Below are 21,556 nucleotides of genomic sequence, written 5' to 3'. Positions count from 1 at the left end.
CAAAAGCCTCGGCGACAGAACAGAGTCCAGCAGCCAACAGCTGAGGAGTCAGCCTAAGCAATTTGTTCCCAGTGCGATCCACTCTGGTGTCGTATGCTCCGCTCTGGTGCTCTGTGACACGCCGTGCTGACCGTCCAGCCAAGTACCTGCCCGGCTGCGCTCTGGGCGGAACCAAACCAAAATCGCCCGTCCAAAACCATCACTAAAAACGTGTCCCGTGCGGTGAGCGGCGCCGTGACCCCGGGACCGCCCGTCCCGGCGCTGACAGCCCTCGGGGCGGCCGCTCTGCGCGCCCCTTCTGCCGCGGGCGGAGCGGGGCCGGCCGAGCCTGCGGGCGGGTGGCAGCGCCCACCTCTGTGCCCGGCTGTGCCGGGGGGCAGCGCCATGCGGGGCCCGCGGGGGGCTGCGGGGCATGGCGGGGCTCGGGCGGCCCTGGCGCTGCTGCTGGCGGCCGCCCTCGCCCCGCGCCCGGCGCGGCCGCACCCGCAGTGCCTGGACTTCAAGCCGCCGTTCCGGCCGCCCCGGGGCCTCGCCTTCTGCCGCCGCTACGCCGACTTCGGCTGCTGCGACCCGCGCCGCGACCGCGCCTTGCTCCAGCGCTTCTACCGCCTCAGCGCCCGCCTCGACGGGCACAGCTACGCCGCCTGCGCCGGGCACCTGCAGGACCTGCTCTGCCAGGTGAGACCGACTGCAGGGCCGGCTCTGCCGGAGCTCCCGCTGCATAGCGGGGCTCCCGCCGCACAGGGGCTACAGCCGCGCTGAAGGCTCCAGCCACACAGGGAAGGGTCTTCCAATGCGCAGGGGACATCACCAGCCGCACAGGGGTATTCCACCCCTGCACAGAGCTCTGGCATCAGCATGGATGCTTCTGCTCTGTCGTGGGGCTTTGGCCCAGGTGTGTATGTATGCACCTGTGCAGGGCTGCATCAAGCCCAGGTATGGATGCTTTGGCCCAGACATGGGTGCCTTGAGCCCAGCAGAATGCACTGGTCTAGGCACAGAGTCTTTGGACAATCCAGGGGAGTGTGAGCCTTGGTATTAGTTCCCAAGCCTGGACAGGAGTACAGGGACCACCCCACAGGTACATCAGCCATGGTATTGGTGTCTGGGCCAAGGTGTGGGTGCATTGGCCCACATGTGGATGCATCAGGGTTAGTGCAACAGCCTAGGCATGTGCTCCCATGCACTGGCAAGAGCACCTGTCCATCCTCAGGTGAACCTTTTGTTCTTTGGTATGCGTCTGAAACAGGAACAGGGCTGTTGCTCTGCTTTAATTTATGAGCATCAGAGATCTGAGATGAGTATGTGGACAGTTACAAGTGGACCTGGTGAAGACACCCAGGGGGGACCTGCCTGCACAAATCATGCTCCTTGTTATGCCCAATTAATGGGATCAGGTGGGTTTCTTGCTTTGGGTTACAGCATCCTGAGATGCATTTAGCATGTGCCAGGTGCTAACAGTCCCGAGGATGGGTGCAGAGTAATGCCTGAGGATCTGGCCTAGAAACCTCTGTGATGGCCATCCTGCATAGGGCAGAAGTTCTGTGACCAGATATGATAACAGGAGGATCACAGTCTGCACAGAGCACAGCATCTGACCCTATCGTCAGTGGTGCCCTCACATGTATGAAAATGCCCCTGAGACAGAACAGTGGCGGCTCTGTGCTGTGCAAGTGCAAATATTAAATTAATTCAGACAGTGGAGTCTCGTCTACTCTGCTCAGATGGGATCAAAGTGGCTTCTCGGAAATTCTGCTCTCAGCGTTTTGCAGGGTACCTCTTGTGCTCCTGAAAGCGTGTAGAGAAAGACATCCCTTTTCCACATCAGCTTCTAGAAACCTGACTTCTATTTCATCTCACATTGTACTAGAAGCAAAACAAATTTGAATATATTCCTGAAACAAGAAGTGTCCAAAAGTCATTTGCAGGTAGGAAACCAGTTAACAGTGCCTGCTAAGCACTCCTGCCTCTGGAAGGGATAACTGAATCTCCTGTGTTCATCAGAAAGCCAACTGAAAATTTGTTCAGAAACAGAGATATTTCAGTGTGGGAGAAATGATTCAGAGAAATGTTCTGATGAGCTCAATGCATGACCAGCCCAGATGTGGCTACAAAACACCACCACACTGGCTGCACAAGCATGAAATGGAAGTTCAGACATTGCAAATAATCTAGAACATTATGCTTCCATTCATTAATTGTATATACAATTTTTATCCTAGACCTGAATTAATAAGCAGGTTTCTGTGACTTATTCAGCACTCTTCTGCTCACAATTCATAATTTGTCTCAAATGTGATCAAATTACTTTGACAAGTGTCTCAGCTTACACTTGTGGTGATGATTCCTACCTTCTCTTAAATTCGTAGAATAATCAAACAGTTTGAGTTAGAAGGTATCTAGTCCAAGCCCCCTGCAATGAGCAGGGACAGCTTCAACTATATCAGGTTGTTCAGAACCCCATCCAACTTGTCCTTGAATGTTTCCACGTGTGGGGCACCTATCACGTCTCTTGGCAACCACTTTCAGTGTTTCACTGCCCTCATTGTAAACGACTTCTTTCTTATTCTAATCTGTATCAACCCCCCTTCAGTTTGCCTTGTCGTATCACTAAACATCCTTGTAAAAAGTCCTTGCCCAGCTCTCTTGTAGCCTCTTTAGATACTGGAAGGTGCTATAGGGTTACCCTGGAGCCTTCTCTTCTCCACCGTACTACAGAAGAGCAGATGACTCATTCTGCTTCTCTAGGAACATCTTGCTTAAAGTCTTGAGTTTTCAGATGGAGGTGGACAAGGAAGGTCGGGGATAAAGTGAAAGCTAAATGCTTTTCTGAGGAGTCTTGTTGCTTCCTCTAGGCTGCCACCAATGGTAAACAAGCCATTGTTTGATGTGGGTGTTCCTTCAGATTCAGTTATAATTCCTCAGATAAGTAGCTACCACCGAATTCCTGGAACAGATAGGATGAATTTGGCTAGCTTGTCTTGATATGACTTGTTTTGTTTTCTGATGAGTCATTTTCATAGTGCAAACCCGTTTCAGCACTACTGAAGTTACTGACCGTCTGTCTATTAGTTTCCTTGGTCTTTGGACCACATCATAGTTTAAAATGAATGAACAGACCATGTCAATTGGAAATGAGAATTTAGAACTATAAGTGATGCTGTGCTGTGACTAAGGGTAGAGTTTCTTGGTATTTTGAGCTAAGTTAGCATGACAGGATAATGTGAAGGGTGAAGGACCACAACATTTGCTTCAGAAGCAGAGAAATTCAGGATCAGGCATGAGGCTCCATCTCTCATGGAATAAAAGCTGGAAAATATTTCACATGTGTCTGGAAAATACCCTAGGCACATGCTTGGGTACTGTCTGGCTAGTGATAGATCTCTGAATATCACTGTCAATGTAATGCTGCTGTAATTAGCCATATGCCACCAGGAATATGGTAAGGATGGAAGAAGTTGCCCTCAATTGCTGTTCAAACATACCTGAGGCTGGTGTGAACAGCCTGCAAGGCAAAGGGACAGGGAAGCCATAAATCTGGACTATTTTTAATTCTGAATCTGAAGCCAGGACATTGCTTTATAATGGATAAGATCACTGCTTGCTGTGAAAGAGGCATTCAGAGAACTGAAGTACACCGGGGTACTCAAGGGAGGGGCCTCCTTTCTCTGAATGAGAAACCTCTCTAGGCAACAACATAGTGAGCCCTCCCAACAAATTCTCTTTCTGTCTCATTTCAACTTGCTTTCTAAGGCTAAATTTTCAGTCATTACAACTGAATCGACTAATGGTCCCTCTCTTTCTGTCCCTCTCCCTGGCACACCTCATGTAACTGAGCCGCGTGCGTTACCCACTCTGCCTGTGTAATTTCAGTGATTTGTGTCACACGCAATCTTCTTTTTACCACATTAATTGTGGCTCATTTGAAGGCATAATAACCTTCATTTTGCAATGAATGGCTTGACATTCCAGGAGGAAAGCTTATTGTGCACTAATGATCTGTTATATGGCCCCTCAGTTTATTATGGTATGTAATGGAAAATAAAATAAAAATTAAATATTGTGTGTGCTTATCAGCTAATTTAAACAGTTCAGTATCTCAAATGCCGTATCTTTTCAGTAACTGAGTAGTGCTGTAGTCTGCATTAAGAGATAGCTCCCTATAGATTTAGAAACAGCTCCCTATATTTTTTTCTTTTTACTAAGCTGATTTTGCTTACTCAAAAAAGAAGAAATGCAAGTTAGGAATAAAAAATACAGAATTTATTCAAGTAGTATAGTTTTTCTTCTGACCTTTCTTGCCTCAGTTGTTTATCTACCCTGTGAAAATAACTGAGCCTCCACACAATCATGTTGCATTATTTGAAGAGCACTTTTGAGGTGCTTGTTGGGAAGATGCACTACCACTGGAAAATATTGTGTGTTTGTTACAAGGAAAAGCCCTTCCAAAGCAGAACTGAGTCACTTTGGTCAGTTTGTAATTTACAGATTTACTGGATTGCAGTTTTTCATAAGGAGAATGTGCCTTTAGGAGTTCTCACTTGGAGAATGCAATGAGCTGTGTGAACTTGATTCAGACCTCAGGTAGATTTCCAAGGCTGCACCTTCCATAAGCAAAGGCTGAGATGCCAGTGCGGCCAGTGGACATTGCCTGGACTGTGGCCTTTGGTGCTCACTTAAATCCCTCGCAGAACTTGGTGACTCGTGATGATTATGAGAAATCATGAGATTTCACCACTCCTGGTTGGGGATATAAACTGTCTATAGGCAAAGATCCATCAGCAATGGCAGCTGGAACCGAGCAAGGATGGTGTATGTAGGGAGAGCATCCTTCTCCCCTTCTCCCCTCTTCTTCCACTTTCTCATTCCACTCCTCCCAAGCTGTAAATCACATCCATGTCTGAGGTGAATGTCTGGATTATCAGATGATAAGGTATGAATCTCACAGGCTTTGGCCCTGATGGCCTTTCCCATTCCTTCATCAGTCTGGAGATGCAGGACCTGAATCTTCTCAACTATCTCTTTTGTTTCACTTCTATGCTGTGATGAATCTTGTTATTTCACAGATAAAGTCAGAGCATCCAAGAAAGAAAAGTCTCTTTTTTCCCTGTACATCCCTAGGGTGATGTAGCAACAAGGGCACACCATTGCTGTGATTGGAATAGAGGAGTAACAACACGAGGAATTCAGATTTCACCGGGAATATTGAAGATCATTTCTACAAATGCTGAGATAAACCCCCTTTCTAAGATCTTTTCCTCTGTTAACATATCTTCAGAATAAACCACAACGTATCTTGTAATTAAGATGAAATATCTCCAATTAGTATCACTGCTCAGCTGTTTAAAATCTGTTCCAAGAAATGACTTGAGGTTTTTTCTCTCTCCTTCTAGGAATGCTCTCCATATGCAGCTCACTTATATGATGCTGAAGATCCCTCCACCCCCGTGCGGACGATACCAGGACTTTGCCAGGACTATTGCACGCAAGTGTGGCAGAACTGCCGCTCCATCTTTCGCCTCCTCTCTGCAGACCGAGAGCTAATTGCACTGGAAAACAACATGGCAAAACTCTGCCGCTACCTGACCCTGGAGGACACCGACTACTGCTTCCCGCACCTGCTGGCTAACCAGAACCTTAACCAGAACCTGGGGTTAGTCACGGCCGATGCGGAGGGCTGTCTCCAGCTCTGCCTTGTGGAGGTCGCCAACGGGCTGCGCAATCCCGTCGCAATGGTGCACGCCAACGATGGCACCCACAGGTTCTTCATCGCAGAACAGGTTGGCCTGGTGTGGACCTACCTCCCCGATGGATCCAGGCTTGAAAAGCCATTTCTGAACATCAGCGAAGCTGTACTTACCTCCCCGTGGGAAGGGGATGAGAGAGGGTTTCTAGGTATTGTCTTCCACCCTAAATTCAAATTTAGTGGTAAAGTTTATGTCTACTATTCAGTTGAAGTTGGTTATGAAGAGAGGATCCGGATCAGTGAGTTCAGAATTTCTCCTACTGACATGAATGCCTTGGACCATCGTTCTGAAAGGTATTGTACACGCCTTTCTCTGGCAAGTGTATTTAAGATTTCAGAGGGCAGCTTGAGCATTTTTAAAGGCTATTAGTGAATAAGACTTATTTAGCTTAATATTGTTCTTGCATTCCAGTGTCTTAGCAGTCCAAGTCCATGTCTAGCATATTGAAGTACAGAAAGTATGTGTCCTGCATGAATGAACTGCAAGTGTTCAGGGATAAAACATTTACAAGTCACAGTTCTAGTATGTCGGAGGAGTTAACTGAACATGGATCAAATATTATTTACAGTTAGGATTTTGTTTGGTTTTTTGGTTTTGTTTTTTTTTTTTGTTTTGTGTTTTTGTTTGTTTTTGGTTTTTGTTGGTTGGTCATTTTTTTTATTGTTATGACTACACTTTAAAATAGACATCTGCAAATTCATTCTGAAGGCAAAGGTTTCCTAAATCAGTACAAACAGAGTGATACCAGACCAAAGATGGATTTGGTCCCACATTTATTTACCTGAATAACACCTCAACCCTGTGATATTAGAAATTTAATATTAAATTAAATAAAATGCAAGCCACTATGTTATTACCAAGTGCATTTTGATTGGCAGTGTCATTTGTTTGAGTCTAGTCCTGCAGTTGATCCACATTAATATGCACAGATAATGAGAGGCTTGTTTGTGGAGTCAGTCTATAGACTTATGTCATAGATCCTCTGTTTTAAGAGATCCTTGAATGTTATGAATGCTAAGATATTTGCTTTGTTACGTGATTTGAATTAGGGGCTTTCCAAATACTCAGCTGTGGACGGTTCTAGCTCAAAAATGCACGTAGCCTAATGATAGAAAGGGGATGCTGGCTTATAAAGCAATTAGAGCAATTCAGTGTAAGCCCCATGGTAGGTGACAAGTAAGGGGAATTAAATGTGGTCCTCAGGAAAGCAAGTCAGGACCTTAAACCTGCAGATGTCAGGGCCCACGAGCTGTATTGTTTAAAAATCTTCAGGGTTTATATTTGTAACATTTTCTTTGCTTGTTTAGCTTATGGTTAGTACAGCAAAAGCTTAAGGAAACAGAACTGTGGTCCTGTTGTGCTTGTATAGGCACAGGTCCCACTGACTTCATCCTGTGATGCTGCCCAAGAGGGAGCTCAGGCTGACATGTGGTGTGCATTGTCTCGGCACACAGGCGTGTGTCTGTTTATCCTCAGATACTTGCTCAATGTATTTTGGGTTTTTTCCATCTTCTTTGGAAGGCTGAGGAAGATTTACCTCTGTGTCTGTACAGAATCCTCCTTTGCTCCTTCTGCTAGTTGGAGTCTGTGCATTCTTGCACAATTACCTTGTCACGGAGGTGGTGACATTTAACAGGAGGTGACAATAACTCCATAATTGGGTTCCTTCCCACAACTTACAATAACTATCAGTATTTCAGATGGGGAAAAAAATGAGCTAAAAGTGAAGCAATATAAGTGAATATTATAATTTGCTTTTGTAGGTATTAAGATGCACTGCCAGCATGAAATCTGGACTTTTTTTTCAAAGCTGGAGTAAAATAAACTTCAGTTGTTACACCTGGGAACCTCCACTGCATGGATTTGTGGCTTTACCATTCTGTAAAATTATACTTTAGATGTTTTACCTTTTCCTTACTACGAAAGGTGCATAAAATAAACAAATAAAAGAGAGAGGTTGCGTTTAAAATTAAGGTAAAGTTTGTTAGTACTCCTTTGAATAAACTTTTATCAAAATGTCAGTTTGATGGTGGGGCTCCTTTTAACTGCTCTTTAAACTCATAAGTTCCTGAGTGTGTAATTATCATTCAAGGATTCTTCTCTCTGTAAGAATTTAACTATTCCTTAATGTTTGAAAAGTTTTATGTTTGCCTTGAAAGAGCCTGTCAGGATTGTGCCAAATGTTGTACAGACATACAGATGGACTGGAGTCCTTTCTCTTGCAGTTTACAATTGGATATAAGCTCAGATGCCTTTTCTTTAAAAATATAAAGAAAAATAAAAAAGAACTAACAAGGAAGAAGAAAGAATCAGAGGACAAGTATAAGTATTAAAAAATATAACTTGTTGTGTGATTTCCCAGATTTTCCATATTACTCAATTTGGCATTTCTGTAATCTGGAAACTATGCTGGAACTATTTAAGGTTAGAAAATCAGCTATGGCCAAGCAAAATTCAGTAATGTGGATATGGAGGAATTTGTATCAAAACTGATCTGTAATGTTGCCATCTGTCAAGGGCAACACTGGCATGACATTGCTCTGCCCTTTGCTTAGGCAGTTGCAGTAGGTAATTGCCTTCTCCCTGTATTCACTTAGGATAATCCTGGAAATAGAAGAACCTGCTTCCAACCATAACGGAGGAGAGCTGCTCTTTGGAGATGATGAGTATCTCTATATATTTACTGGAGACGGAGGCATGGCTGGGGATCCTTTTGGGACCTTTGGAAATGCTCAGAACAAGTAAGTGTGGATCCATCCTCGTTGCAGCTCCAGGCTACCAGCATGTGTCTGCAGAGCAGTGGGGCATGGGAAGTCAATGCCAGCCACCTGAAGGCTGTTTGGAGGCAAATGAAATTATCTTGAAACAGTCGTTTTTTCAGAGATATTCGGAGACTTGTCTTTTTCAAAATAGAAAGAGTAAAACCTTAGACCTTCCAAACCCCCCATCTCTGATGTTTAAGCAAGGTCTAGTTTTCTTTCTTTATCTTTTCCTCCTTTTCTTTTCTTCTCCCAATACAGATCAGCCCTGCTGGGCAAAGTGCTGCGGATTGATGTGAACAACAACGACCGCGGGCCCCTCTACTGGATCCCTCCTGACAACCCTTTTGTCAACGACCCTACGGCTCGCCCTGAAGTCTATGCCTACGGAGTGAGGAATATGTGGCGCTGCTCTTTTGATCGGGGTGACCCTCACACCAAGGAGGGGAAAGGGCGGCTTTTCTGCGGAGACGTGGGACAGAATAAATATGAAGAAATTGACATCGTTGAGAAAGGGAAAAATTATGGCTGGAGAGCGAGGGAAGGGTTCAGCTGTTATGACAAAAAACTTTGTGCCAACTCTTCGATGGGTAAATACATGTGCTCTCTAAACTACCTGCATCTCCCACTGCGCAGTTTTCTGCACCATCATTTTGAATTCCTGCCCTCAGAGCCTGGCTGCTTGGTGGTAAACACCTCTTTGAGATGTAAATCTATACTGTCTCAGTCTAGAAGGGAATTGACTTAGACATAAATATTGAAAGTCCAAATGTTATTGTTTTTGAATTAGGAGAAAAGTGAAACAGGCTAGCTGTTGTTTTTCTAGGTGATCTGTGATGTTGTCAAATTCCTTGGTAATTCTGTGATGGGGGACAATTTCATCTTTGCCACGTGAAATAAGCTTTCATGCAAGAGCAAGAAAAATGTGGAGCAATTGTATTTTTCTCCATAACTCACAAGTAGTCTCCTTATTTAAAAAAAAAAAAACAAACATATTATGTAAGCTAATCAACCTGTACGCACACTGACTGCTTTGCAGGTAACTCAATGTATGGTGTATCTTTGTTTCTTTTAGCTATGCCAAAAAGGAAAAGCTTATTTTATTTTAATTTTTTTAAACTGTTCAAAACTGGATTCAGGGTATTTGCTGGCTGGCTAAATTCCAGTGCACATGTGAAGTCAGAGTGTATTGTGTTGCAAGGTCTGATGTGGACCACATATTGTGCTGGAGCCTCTCCCCAGAGATCCAGGGGGGCAGTGGGCTGGAACTGATTTGCATTAGCTCAGATTTTAATTTTTTTTCTCTTCTATGTGCTATATGCTATGTGCTGTTCTTTAACTTTCCTCCTTTTATTAACTTAGCTATAATTATGATGGTGGTGATGAAGTTTTTTTTTTTAATGAAAATTTTGAGAGCAGGGAGCAGATTTTTCACACTTCCTCTCTGAAACAGTTGCCAGAGAGCTCGTTTAGTGCTCTCCTGTGTGACAGTATCACATGAGCGATTGTGGCAGGCACTGTACTGAGGCCTCCAGGGATTCAGAACAATTTTTGATGCCTTTAGAGACCCTTTTGTTGGAACAGTGAAATGTCACAACCCTTTTAGAATGATAGGTACAGCTGAAGTGTAGAAAACACCTGCTTTAAATGAAATGCCTCTGGTGCAAGTTCCTCGCTGGCAGAGCTGCTGGGTTTGCTCCTTGAGGCGTTTGCTACACCATCAGGGAAAAAGGCTGTGGGGACAGGAAGGAGTGGGTACCATTAGGTACCTGTGACCCAGGAGTTTTCAGAAGAAAGGGAAGAAGGCACCTAATCGAGACCCTCAAAATCAGGACATCTCCCTCTGTTTTATGTCTGTCTTGTGTTTTAACTTATATTTTAAATGAATATGCCAGTACTACATCATGCCTCTGTCATACCATAAATATTTGATGGCCCTTTCAAGTTAGCTCCCCCATCTCAGAGGAAGAGAAGCTATTTGTGCTGACATCTGACATATCTTTTCATCAGTGCCTCCAGTCTGGAGTTACCCATCAATTTTTTTCCTTTCACCACCTAAAAAAAGCTGCATTGAGCAAACACCTCATGCATGGGTGCGGTGACTCCAAGAGTAACCTGTGAATTCGTAGCTAAACCAGCCAGGCTCTGTAGAAATGGGCCAGAAGTGGCACTAACACAGATGGGCTGTAGTGGGAGAAGGACTCAGGAGAGGAGTGATGTCTCAGTGAGTCTTGGTGATGGCAAGGGCTATCAAATATGATTCCAAAAAGGTGAAAATCAAACTAAATGCAACTCCATCATCACTTCATTTAAATAGAAGGTGCTCCTGACTGTACTCCGTTAGTCTCAGAACAGTCTAGATAAACAGCCATGCTGCAACACATGTCAAACGAGTGACAGATCTTTTCTGCCCTACAGATGATGTGCTCCCAATTTACGCGTATCCACACAAAATGGGGAAATCTGTTACGGGAGGCTATGTCTATCGGGGCTGCGAGTCTCCAAACCTGAATGGCCTGTACATATTTGGGGATTTTATGAGTGGGTAAGTAAACTAAGCTATACCCCAAGCCAAAGTCCCCCCTAAATCTGATGGTTGTTAAACCCTGCCCTCTTGTTTTCTCATGGGTTTGTGTTGCCATTGAAAGACAAGGGGTTGCATGCAGGGTGTATAATATATTTGGGTTAATATTGACAGTCCTTCATTTTTCAGAGAAGCTGCAGTTTCTATTGCAGCTAGTGTGGGTAGGAAGCATTAAACATCCTTCCAGGTGTCCATGTTAATGTTCATAAATCACCTTGGTTGGGTTTTGGAAGAGTTCTTTTGCCTTGCAGACGCCTGATGTCCTTGAAGGAGAATCGTGCCACTGGAGAGTGGCAGTACAGTGAAATCTGCATGGGGACAGGACAAACGTGCATGTTCCCTGGGCTTATCAATAACTATTATCAATACATCATCTCTTTTGCTGAAGATGAAGCAGGTAATCTTTTAACTTTTTGTCACACTGGATGGCATGTTTGTGGTTTCTCGTCAGACTAAAACACCAGAGAAGGGATCAGAGAGGGCTCCTGGGAGCAGCAAGTGGTGGGAAGGCAGAACATGAGTCTGTCAGTCTTTAAAATGGGTGGGTGAGATTCCTAGCATCTCCCAAACACCAAACCAAAGTTACAATGCTAATTTTTGAGATCTGTGTGCCATACAGTGCCTGCAGAGGGAATCGGAGAGTCACTTCCCTTGGGACTGATTCTGGTGTTCTGGCCTGTGCTGCTGCCTGCACATTTACCCTCTGGAGAACAGGGAACAGCAGAGGGCAAGTAGAGTAAAACACAGCTTGGAAAAGAAGCCTCATTCTTCACAGTGCCATGCCGTGGGGAATGGAGGCCCTGGCAGCCTGAGAAGCTGAGTGAGAGCAAGTCTATGTTCTTGGCTAGTCAAAAAGGCTGTGGGCATTACTAATGGATACAGGGAAGCAGATGTCATGAACAGCAATTATGTACCTGCTCACCCTGGGGTGGGATATTTGTACCTCTCAAGGTGAAGCAAAATGAAAACTCTTTGTTATGTCTTGAGTGAGGCATCAGCAAAAGGCTGCTTAAGTCCATATTTTATCAGTGTCACCTGGGATTTTCCCTTGCATAGGATACAGTCTCAGTGGAGCTTTGCATAGATGTGTTTTCAAAACTGGAGAAATTTTACTTTCTAGAAGGGAGTTGCTGGATTTGAAAAGGAGGAAATAAAGAGTCCTGGGGTGAAAGCTGGTGGTCACTCCCATTGTTCGTACAAGGCTATTGCAGAGTGTGCAGCCCATGCAGCCCCTGGATGGGAATGGGGGGAGGATGAGCCCCACAATGTTCATCACCATTGCCAAGTAGCCACATCTGTGACCCAGCAATGCAGGAGTTGTGTTCTGCCCTGTTTCAAGGGGGTCCTGGCTCACAGTCACAAGCACCTGCTTCCAGAATGTCCCAGCTTTTAAACATCTGTTTTTCCTGCAGATTATGTCAAGTTTGAATGTTGCACAAATCATAGGAATGCAAATTTTATCTTGTAAATGCAAATCATCCAAATTAAGTACTATCTTGAAAGTAAAACTTTTTTTTTTTAAAGTTAAATTCCATTTTCTTTAATGGTTAATATTCATGGAAGTTAGAGTTATTTCACATACTTACCCTAAAATCAAATAATTTAGTTCAAATCACCTTTATGCCAAGTGCAATATCAAGCTGTGACTTGTGGCCCTTGCTCATGCACATGGGGATAATGTCCCTTGTCCTGCATCTGTCAACAGACTCTGGACAAAGTGGGGGTGAAACACTGCCACCCTTCTGCCCAGCGCTTTGAATAAGTATGATAGAGCTGAGTGGAGATTTGGGCTGGAATCTCTTTTCAGAGGTAGTCAGTTGCTTTATGTTTGCTTTACAGTAATGGGAAAAAATCTGCTGGTAGGTGTAGTGAGGTTGCTTTATCTTCAGTGAACAGTCTTCTCTTGTGCCTTTTTTGTGTGCTGGGAATCTAATTTTTTACTATTTTTTCACAGTTTATTTTAACAAGGTTTTCTTCACAGAAATATTTGAGTTTTGGGGTTGTTGCTCTGATTAATGTTAACCTGACCGGTGCAGTGGATGTGTTTATTTGGTGGAGACATCTATATTTTTGGCTCATTGCACAGCCATTATAAAGCCAACAGCCCTGTCCCTGGGTAGTGGAACGTCCAGGACACCCCAGGCACTGTGCCATGTCTGTGGGGCACATGTGTGTAGCCTGTGTGCTTCATGGCCTTAGCACCCACTTCTGCCTCATAATTTTCAGGAAAGAGGGGTAGGATGTAAAGCACACATCACTGCACCACAATGGACAGTGCTGGGTGCTTCCGACTTCTGTTTGGATCAAGGCTGCCTCTGGCCTGTCATTAGTGAAACTCATCAGAAAAAAAGAAGAAACCAGCCAGGGGTGGCCAGAGACAGCTGGTTTCTATGCTGGGAACATCCAGAGGAGCTCAGCCCAGGGCAGCACAGGAGAGCAGGTAGGAGGAGGGAGGGTTAGCACCAGCTGCCACCAATTCCCACACCTTCCTTTGCTCACTCTCATGTCTCCGCTGCCTCTTTTTCTTTTTTCTCTTCGTTTTTTTTTTTATTTTTAATTTTGCAAATTTATTTTTTCTCTCCGCACCTCTCAAGCACTTCAGCTGGCAAAAGAGTACCAGAAAGACTGCTTATCCCAGTCTTCCCTGCACTACAGGAGAAGAAGGATAAAAATGCAGTTAAGAGAAAATAAGTCAAATAAATGGTGATGGACATTGTTTGGTTGAAGGTTGAGCCCTAGCCATGGGACCTGACAGAGCTGTGATGAACCAAATGCCTTCTGTGTGAGATACATCTCACTTTGTGAGTGTTCAGAGAAAGGAAAAGCAAAATCTTATTCTGCTGTAATTCACCCAAAGGAGTGCTTCGTCCAAATGAGCAGAAGGCGGTGAACTTTCTTAATTTCCTTTTATTTTGTTTCAACAAAGGTAATTCAGACTTTGACTCTTTTACATTAGAGAAGTCAAAGGACACAAATCAGAATGAGATGACAAGTGAAGTCTGGGCAGGTAAACCTACAGTGGAAATTTGTCCAAATAATATGACGCTATGTAAAAGGTCCCATTCACTAAGAGTATTCTATGCCAATGAACTGCAGATAAACTCTCACTACAACCCCAAATTTTAACCTGTCTTTTTTCCTCCAATAACCAGATCACCATGCTGGTTTGCATTTCCTGATGCTCTCTGACATTATCTGTTATCTGTCAAAGACATCATCTGTCTTTGTGCTGTACAGGACGGAAACTCTGTGGAGAGTTTTCATGACTGTGCCTGTTTTCTTCCCAGGGGAATTGTACTTCATGTCTACTGGTGTACCAAGTGCCACGGCTCCCAATGGAGTGGTGTACAAAGTGGTGGACACCTCCAGGTATGAGATGTTCTTGTTGCAAAGCCTGGGTGTGGTGCAGTGAGTCCAGGTGTGGTTGTGGTGAGTCATGTCTGACTAAATAACTCTTCTTCCATGCTGGGCCCTTCTGTGATGATTGATCAAGGAACATCTGGAGAAACCCATTGGGGTTCTGCTCTGCTCTTGCAGTCATGGGGCTCTGCACTGCCTGGTGCCAACTTGTTATGGGGCCTGTTGGTGTCATGTGGATTGGGAGATTTGTTTCTGAATGCTAAAGCTGTATTTTTTGAGTGGCTTGTCTTTCCTGGACAAAGTTTCTCTAGATTCCTGCTCAAAAGGAGGCAGTTTTTCTCCAGGTGTTTATTCTCAGTTCCTCTCCATCCCTTGTATCCAGCTGCATCTCCCACAAGAGCCCTGTGGCCAGGCAGCTGCAGCTGAAGCTGGACCAGGGTCACCTGCAGTGCTTCCTTGGGCAAATCAGAAATGAATGTCAAAAAGTACTTTTTTTTTAATGTTTCAAAGAGGAAAATGGATTGAACAAGAAAATAGGACGATTGTTACACCTTCTGGATTCCACGTGTGTGTATGCGAGACTGGGCAATGCAGGGAATAGCTGTGTTTTGTGGGAAGACTTGGAGCTGTTTTTTCCATCTTCCTGTTTTTTAAGCATTACTATTATTAGCTAAACACCAAGCTCTTTTCAGCTAGAAATGGAGAGTGAGATTTTTGTAGCTTTTATCTTTTTATATGGATTAAATTTACAGCTTAAGCTATCTGAGCATTTTGAACCAAACTACTTGTCTTGCTTTATGTTGAAACCAGTCCTCAAAGTTAAATAACCCCAGAGCTGTCACGTGTTTTCCTCCAACTCTCTTCTGTCAGGAACATTTTCCATTATCTAACACCACAGAAGAGTTCCTGTAAACTATGTATTAAGAGGCTGGTATTACGCAACCTTTGCAAAAAAAAAAAGGAAAGCAGAAGTCAAAAGCAAGTCATAAGTTTAAAAAAAGAAGTTTTGTTCATGTGCAGAGTACAGAAAACACAGGAAAATTCATAAAAGTAGGGAACATCCTTGTGTAGGTAGCTGAGAGAAAAGCTCTCTGTCTTTCACAGAAATGCAGATGCAAACAAGCCTATTTACAAAGGACTTCTACTCTGCTAATGCAAACATCATGCATTTTTGAACCAATTTGAAAACCTCTGAAGAAGTCTGAGGATCAACAAGACAGTTGTCATAGGAAAAAGTGATGATGAACTGCATGTAACTTCTGAGGGGTGAGATATACCTCTATGGGAAAGAAATTTGTGTCAAAATAATGCACCGTGGTAAGAGGGAGCCTCTGTAGGAGACACTTAAACCTCCTTTCTAAAACTGATGCATTTTTGGCGCTTTCTTTGTTTGGGCTTTCTGAATGAATAATAGTGTGTTATTTTCCTTACGCGAAGACAGTCTGAAAAGTTGCACACACATGACCTTTTATGTCAGATGTTCAACACACACTGTCTAGTTTTGTAATTTTTATTTTCAGTTTGACTAATCTCTTTCTGTAGTGCTTGAACCTGCCAATGTTTTATTTCCTTAATGGATTCAATAGTGGCAAGTGAAAACACAGCCAGAGGACTCCACTGCCTTGTGAATATTTGGACTTTGATCAATGGAGATCTGTGATTGTTTAGTTATGCGTTCTACTGTAAGAGATTGCTTGCATCATTTAAGCAGACATTTATTTTTTTCCAATGAGCATTACATTCATAGAAAAAACAATGGGAAGCAACAGCTTACAGTGCCAGAGGAAAGGAATTAATTAAGCACTGTCCCTTTGTGCATCGTCCCTTTTTTTACAGGAGAGCACCACCAGGAAAATGCCGAGTTGAGCCATCACCAGTGGAAGTAAAAAGCAAGCGCATCCCGTTTGTGCCAAAGGAGAGTGAGTGTCACTGTTGCTGCTTATTATTGGTGCATCTCAGCTGGCAGTAGATATAAACTCCAGACTTGCACTATCTCCACATGTGTGGAGACCACCCAGAATTTCACTTTTCGAAGTATCCTCAAAATTAATTCTTACCAGATGTTTTGGATCTGAAGATTTGGTTCAAATAAGGCATAAAGTATTTCCCCTGTCCTGTCCTGGCCATGCAAAATTTGCTTTGTAGTTTCTGGCCCTGTACATTCTCCCTTTTCCATGCTACATTGTACTTGTTTCATTACCACCAACTGGGTTTCCCTGTAACTGTAGGGAGACTCTGTGCTCAATGGTGCTTTTCAGTGACACGTGATTTTTTGCAGTGCTTCAGTTAGTGAGGAGCATTTCAAGAGATGAAAGACGTGATTGCTGAAGGGTTAGGAAGTAGCTCATTGAGCAAGATGAAGGCTGAGTCATTGTTAGTTGAAAGTGAGAGAATATGGGATGATAAAATGCTCCCAGAAGAAAGAGTGATAAGCCACTGAGGTGAACTTTTGGCTTACCCAAACCCTCCAGGGCTTCTTGATTGCTTCATACTGCATGAAGTATTGAAAGTAAGGAGCACTCAGTGATGTAGCTGAATCTGCAGCAAGCCAAGTACTATTTATGTTAGATGCAAAACCCTAAATACAATATTAGGATCTCAGGATTAGATTAGGCAGTAGCATTGTTCTTTTCCCCCCGTGCATTTAATTTACACACTTAAGTACCCAAACAGTACTTTGACAACTTCCCTTCAAACTCAGCATATTCTATGGACTTTGTCACAAAGTTAATATTACTGTAGGGACTCTAAAATCAGGATACTTTTATTTAATTTTTAATTACATTAATCCTATTACACTGCATTTGAGTCACTGACAGTTCCTGCAGCTCTGGCTTCAGAGGAAAATGAGGGCACTCAGCACCTTGTAAGATTGAGTCTTTAAGGTGGAAGAAGATGTAAGGCTAATTATTGACTGTTGACATGCCTGAGCACTCAGCATATCTTCAGAGATATTCTGCTTTGCAAGCTGGGCAGCAGTTTCCAAACATTAGTAACTTGTTTTGTGTTCAGCCAGTTTTGTCTCTGTTTCTGCTTATACATTATTCCTTGTGCAAGTCCAGAGTTCAGATTTTTAAACTATACATATAACTAGACCTTTTGGGTTTGTTTACAAGGTTAGTTTTCATCATAAATTAAAACTTAGAAATGGTGGGAGAGATTCTACGAAGTGTCTCAAGAACTAAATTCACTTTTTGGTGAAAACCAAACACAAACATTTTGATTCTGAAGCACACAAACAGTGATGTGTAAGTGTAAATATTTACTGTTTTGGTTAGTATTTAGTGTGAATGTAACAGAATCACTAAGGCACGTGGCTTGCATTAGCTGGATGAGTGCATTTGTTGGAAGTGTATTTTATAAATAGCTTAACAAAGAGTAATATATAAGAACAACTTGATTCAATGAGGTGAAAAGCATTCCCAGGTGACCACTAGCTTTCATACAGCCCTACATATCATAATATGAGTTCCAGGATTTTTAAGTGCTTTGCTAGATCAGGCTCCAGCAACTGAGCTGTGCACAGGTAAGGCTTTCAAATCCATTTCTTGCCTTCAGAACCTCAGCTACCAAAGAAGGGAAATATTTTCATGTCACAAATACAATTCCTCTTCAAAGAGCACTATCTAAAGGACCACTGCAAGGGTTTGTCTTCTGGGGACAATAGATATTAAGTACAAATGAGACAGTCATAGTTTTCCTCCTCTCTGTACTACAAAGCAAATGATGAATGAGAATGGATAAATCTGGGATATAATTCAAATAGTCATGATGTCTTTGCAAATGTCTGTGACACTGTCCCAGCTCAGTTGATTGTTATTCTGAGAAATTCTGAATTGATTCCTTCTGGCAAACTAAAACTTATTTTTAAGCTAAAAATAAAGCACATGTGAATAAGCAAGTCCAGTAACGCCTGGAAACTGTGACAGCAAAGAATTTTCAGCTCTTCAGAGTTCAAGGCTTTTTTTTTTTTTCATAAGGAAGAACAAGCCCAACCTCAAATCCTGTTTTATGTGTTGTCCTGGCAACTCTGTTCCTCTTGCACATTCCAGTTGCCAGAGAGAATTGATTTTGAATGTTCCTGATTTCAGCTCCTTTGAATAAAGCATCTGACCCAGTGGGGAGGCCACGCTCACCCCTGGTAACGATCCAATCCTTAGTAATGAAGAGAAGAGCAGAAATAGTGGCTGGCTTTAAAATGCTTTCTGCAGGAGAGAAGGCTATGGTGGGGAACTCCTCTCCTGATTGTGAAACTCCAGTGCCCACCCTTTAAGGGCCAGGCTGAGATTTTGCTTATTTGCCAATACACTGCTTGGAGTTTCCTTTTTGGGAGAAGGCTCACGTGTTGGCATTTGCCCTGCAGTCCTCTCTGCTAACTGAAAGCAGCCGACATTTTTTCGCTGAGGAAATACTGGCTCACGGGGAGCGTTGTCGCTTCTCAACGGGATCAAGTAGGCAGATTGTAAGAAATTAGTCAAATAAGTAAAAAATCAGCACTGGTTTTGTATAGTTGTCTTCAAGCATTGTCCACGAATTGAGAGACTCATGGTTTCCCTTTTTTTTTTTTTTCCCCCCACCAGAGTTTATTATGCAAACACCGACACCACAACCCCGGCTGAAGACCACGACCGAGGCCCCACGGGGACGTAGGCCGGACCCCAAAGCCCCTACCACAGCAGCGCCCGGTGGCAGGACCCCCAGGCCCGGGAAGGGAGCAGGGAAGAGGGGGCAACGCAAGAAGAAGCAGCCGCGGAACGGCGCCGTGCGGCTGATGGAGCGGGGGCGGCGCGGGCGCGGCCGGGGCCGGGTGGAGGTTTACATCGACGGCGAGTGGGGCACGGTGTGCGACGACGGCTGGAGCTCGCCCGCCGCCGCCGTGGTGTGCCGCCAGCTGGGCTTTCCCCACGTGGTGCGGGCCACCAAGAAGGCAGAATTCGGGGAAGGGACCTCCCTCCGCATTCTCCTGGATGATGTCCAGTGCTCCGGGCAGGAGAGGACGCTGCTGGAGTGCTCCCACGCCGACGTGGGCGTGCACAACTGCTCGCACGAGGAGGATGCTGGCGTGGTGTGCAGCCGGGAGGAGGTGACAGACTGGTGACAGGGGAGTTGGGGAAGGCAGCAGAGGGACTTGGAACACATCCCTTTCTTGCCCAGCCCTCCAAACCAGCTTCATTTTTGCGGAGGGTGTGCCCTGTCTTGAGGGTGTTGCGTCTGTTCAAAGTAGCCTCATGGTTTTCTGCATGTTTGTCCCCATGCATGTGCCTTGAAGGGAAAGAAAAAGTAAAACGAAGTGACTTGAGTATGTTGTGGGCAGGGACTACGTTTCTATGGTTTTTTTAATAAGAAAACCTCAAACATCATTATAGATTTATAGATTAGAAAAGAGATGTATCCTGTTGCTCTTTCCCTTTGAAAATACAGCATTCCTCAGCTGTGCTTCACAGTGTTTTGCCAAAAAATAAATTCCCAAATGACTGTGTTTTGCTCTTACAGAATCATTTGTGTTGTTTGCCTTGCTTTGCCACCTGCAGCTCTGAGCAGCAGATTTTAATATGTGTAAATCTGTACCTTTCTTTGCAAAGTACAAAAGTATGTATTTTTTTAAACTTTCCACTAACTAGTTTAAAGAGAATTATTTTTCTCCAATGCTTTTTATTGGTATAAACCTAGTGGTCATCAAGAATAGCTGTGTCTAAGCAAAATCAGATAATTAAAAAAAAAACAATTACATACTGCCTAGCAAAATATTTCTGCAGTTTACACTAGCCCCAGTGGCAAGAAAATCTGAGCCCTTTTACATGGACAGGATTGAAAATCTGTCCCTTTTTACACGAACAGGATCCTTATCCTGTTTAACCCTGAAGATACTTTGTATGTGTTTCTCCACTCTCCCAAATTTTATGAAGCCACAAGTTTTTGCATTCAGTTTTCATGAGTATTAATTGCTACACAAGAGGTTATATACTGTGGTAATAATCCTGTAATATTTAACCTTTTTATAGGGTATTAAAAAAAAAAACAAACCAAGAACTTATTTTGTCTGAAATATGTTTTTTCACCTGAGTAGTGATTGCAGACATATATTCTCCTCTTGTGGTCTCTCTGCATTTGAAAGTATTTTGCCAGGTTATTTTTTCCCTGGCGTAATCAGGATAGGGTTTGTTTTGCTGCTCACTCAAGAACATAAGAAAGACCAAAAAAAACCCAAAAGCAAACTCCCAGATGTGAAATGACCAGTGTCCAGAAAAGTTCACATATAAAACCTTGTATCTAAGGGTCTCACCGTAGGTATTTTTTTTAATTCCCCAATTTCAAGTTGACAGTGTCCTCTTAAACCTAAGACATTGATATATAGGGTAAATTAATTTATTTTAAATATTTTTCCTGATCTTTCTGATAAACTCAATAAATTCTTTTTGATATTAAACTGCATACCTTTAATATACAAAACCAAACGAAGAATAAAGGGGGGAACAGATGTATAAAGTGTCTTTAGAAAAGTACTACTCTCATTTTGTTGGAAAACCTACAAATGCATCAGGCACCAGACTGTCATTAGGCTTTCCTAAAGTTGCAAACTCGTTTATTTAAAGTGCAGAAATTGACTTCAGTCACATCAAAACATTCAGGGAACAAGAGAGTCCACTGTAAATCCTTCTGTTAAAAGAGCTGGCACCTGTTGAGCTGATGGGACTAGAGGGCTAGAAGAAATCAGAAGGTGGAGATATAGTCTTTCTTTTTCCAGATTTCTCTTCTGCTTCTTTTGGCTCCTAAGCCAAATTTCAGCTAGCTCCAGCTGTGAGATTTTAAGAAAAATCTTGGTCATAGCTACGCTCAAAAACTTGTGGGTAGAAAACCGACCTGCACAACAAAAGTTACCCTAAAAGAATTGAGGTGATTCCAGGACGTCTGCCGAAGGCCAAATAAACAGGAATTTCACCAGCGTTTTCTAGGTACTTAAGTACTTTCCTTCTCCTTTAACTGTTGGTTACCCTGCACCTGCTTCAGCCCCTCTGAACCTCCCGAGCACGAGCAGAAGTCACCTACACCTTGCATAGTGCCGGCGGTGATTGCCACCACCTCTAATTGGCGGGCAGGCGGTAGCA

At 43.5% G+C, this 21,556-nt stretch overlaps 1 protein-coding gene across 1 annotated transcript; it reads left to right on the top strand.

The window, feature by feature from the left end:
• Positions 1 to 384: 384 nt before the first annotated feature.
• Positions 385 to 20,024, top strand: HHIPL1 (HHIP like 1). Its single transcript, XM_027892396.1, has 9 exons — positions 385 to 678; positions 5,394 to 6,040; positions 8,345 to 8,488; positions 8,768 to 9,096; positions 10,925 to 11,051; positions 11,342 to 11,487; positions 14,378 to 14,459; positions 16,287 to 16,369; positions 19,031 to 20,024. Exons 1-9 carry the CDS (start codon positions 385 to 387, stop codon positions 19,546 to 19,548), a joined length of 2,370 nt encoding a protein of 789 aa, XP_027748197.1. The 3' UTR covers positions 19,549 to 20,024.
• The last annotated feature ends 1,532 nt before the right edge of the window (positions 20,025 to 21,556 follow it).

Source organism: Empidonax traillii, unplaced genomic scaffold (assembly GCF_003031625.1).
Source record: "Empidonax traillii isolate 1590-97213 ecotype Southwest subspecies unplaced genomic scaffold, ASM303162v1 scaffold349:size579689, whole genome shotgun sequence".
NCBI classification, from domain to species: Eukaryota; Metazoa; Chordata; class Aves; order Passeriformes; family Tyrannidae; genus Empidonax; species Empidonax traillii.
This window is presented reverse-complemented; position numbering and strand designations above follow the sequence as displayed.

Bases quoted from the DNA above. Each gene is read 5' to 3' on its own strand.
- HHIPL1 (XM_027892396.1), top strand. From the start codon at position 385: ATGCGGGGCCCGCGGGGGGCTGCGGGGCATGGCGGGGCTCGGGCGGCC. The intron at 11,052-11,341 runs GTAAGTAAACTA...TTTGCCTTGCAG, and splicing joins TTTGGGGATTTTATGAGTGG to ACGCCTGATGTCCTTGAAGG. The intron at 14,460-16,286 runs GTATGAGATGTT...CTTTTTTTACAG, and splicing joins AAAGTGGTGGACACCTCCAG to GAGAGCACCACCAGGAAAAT.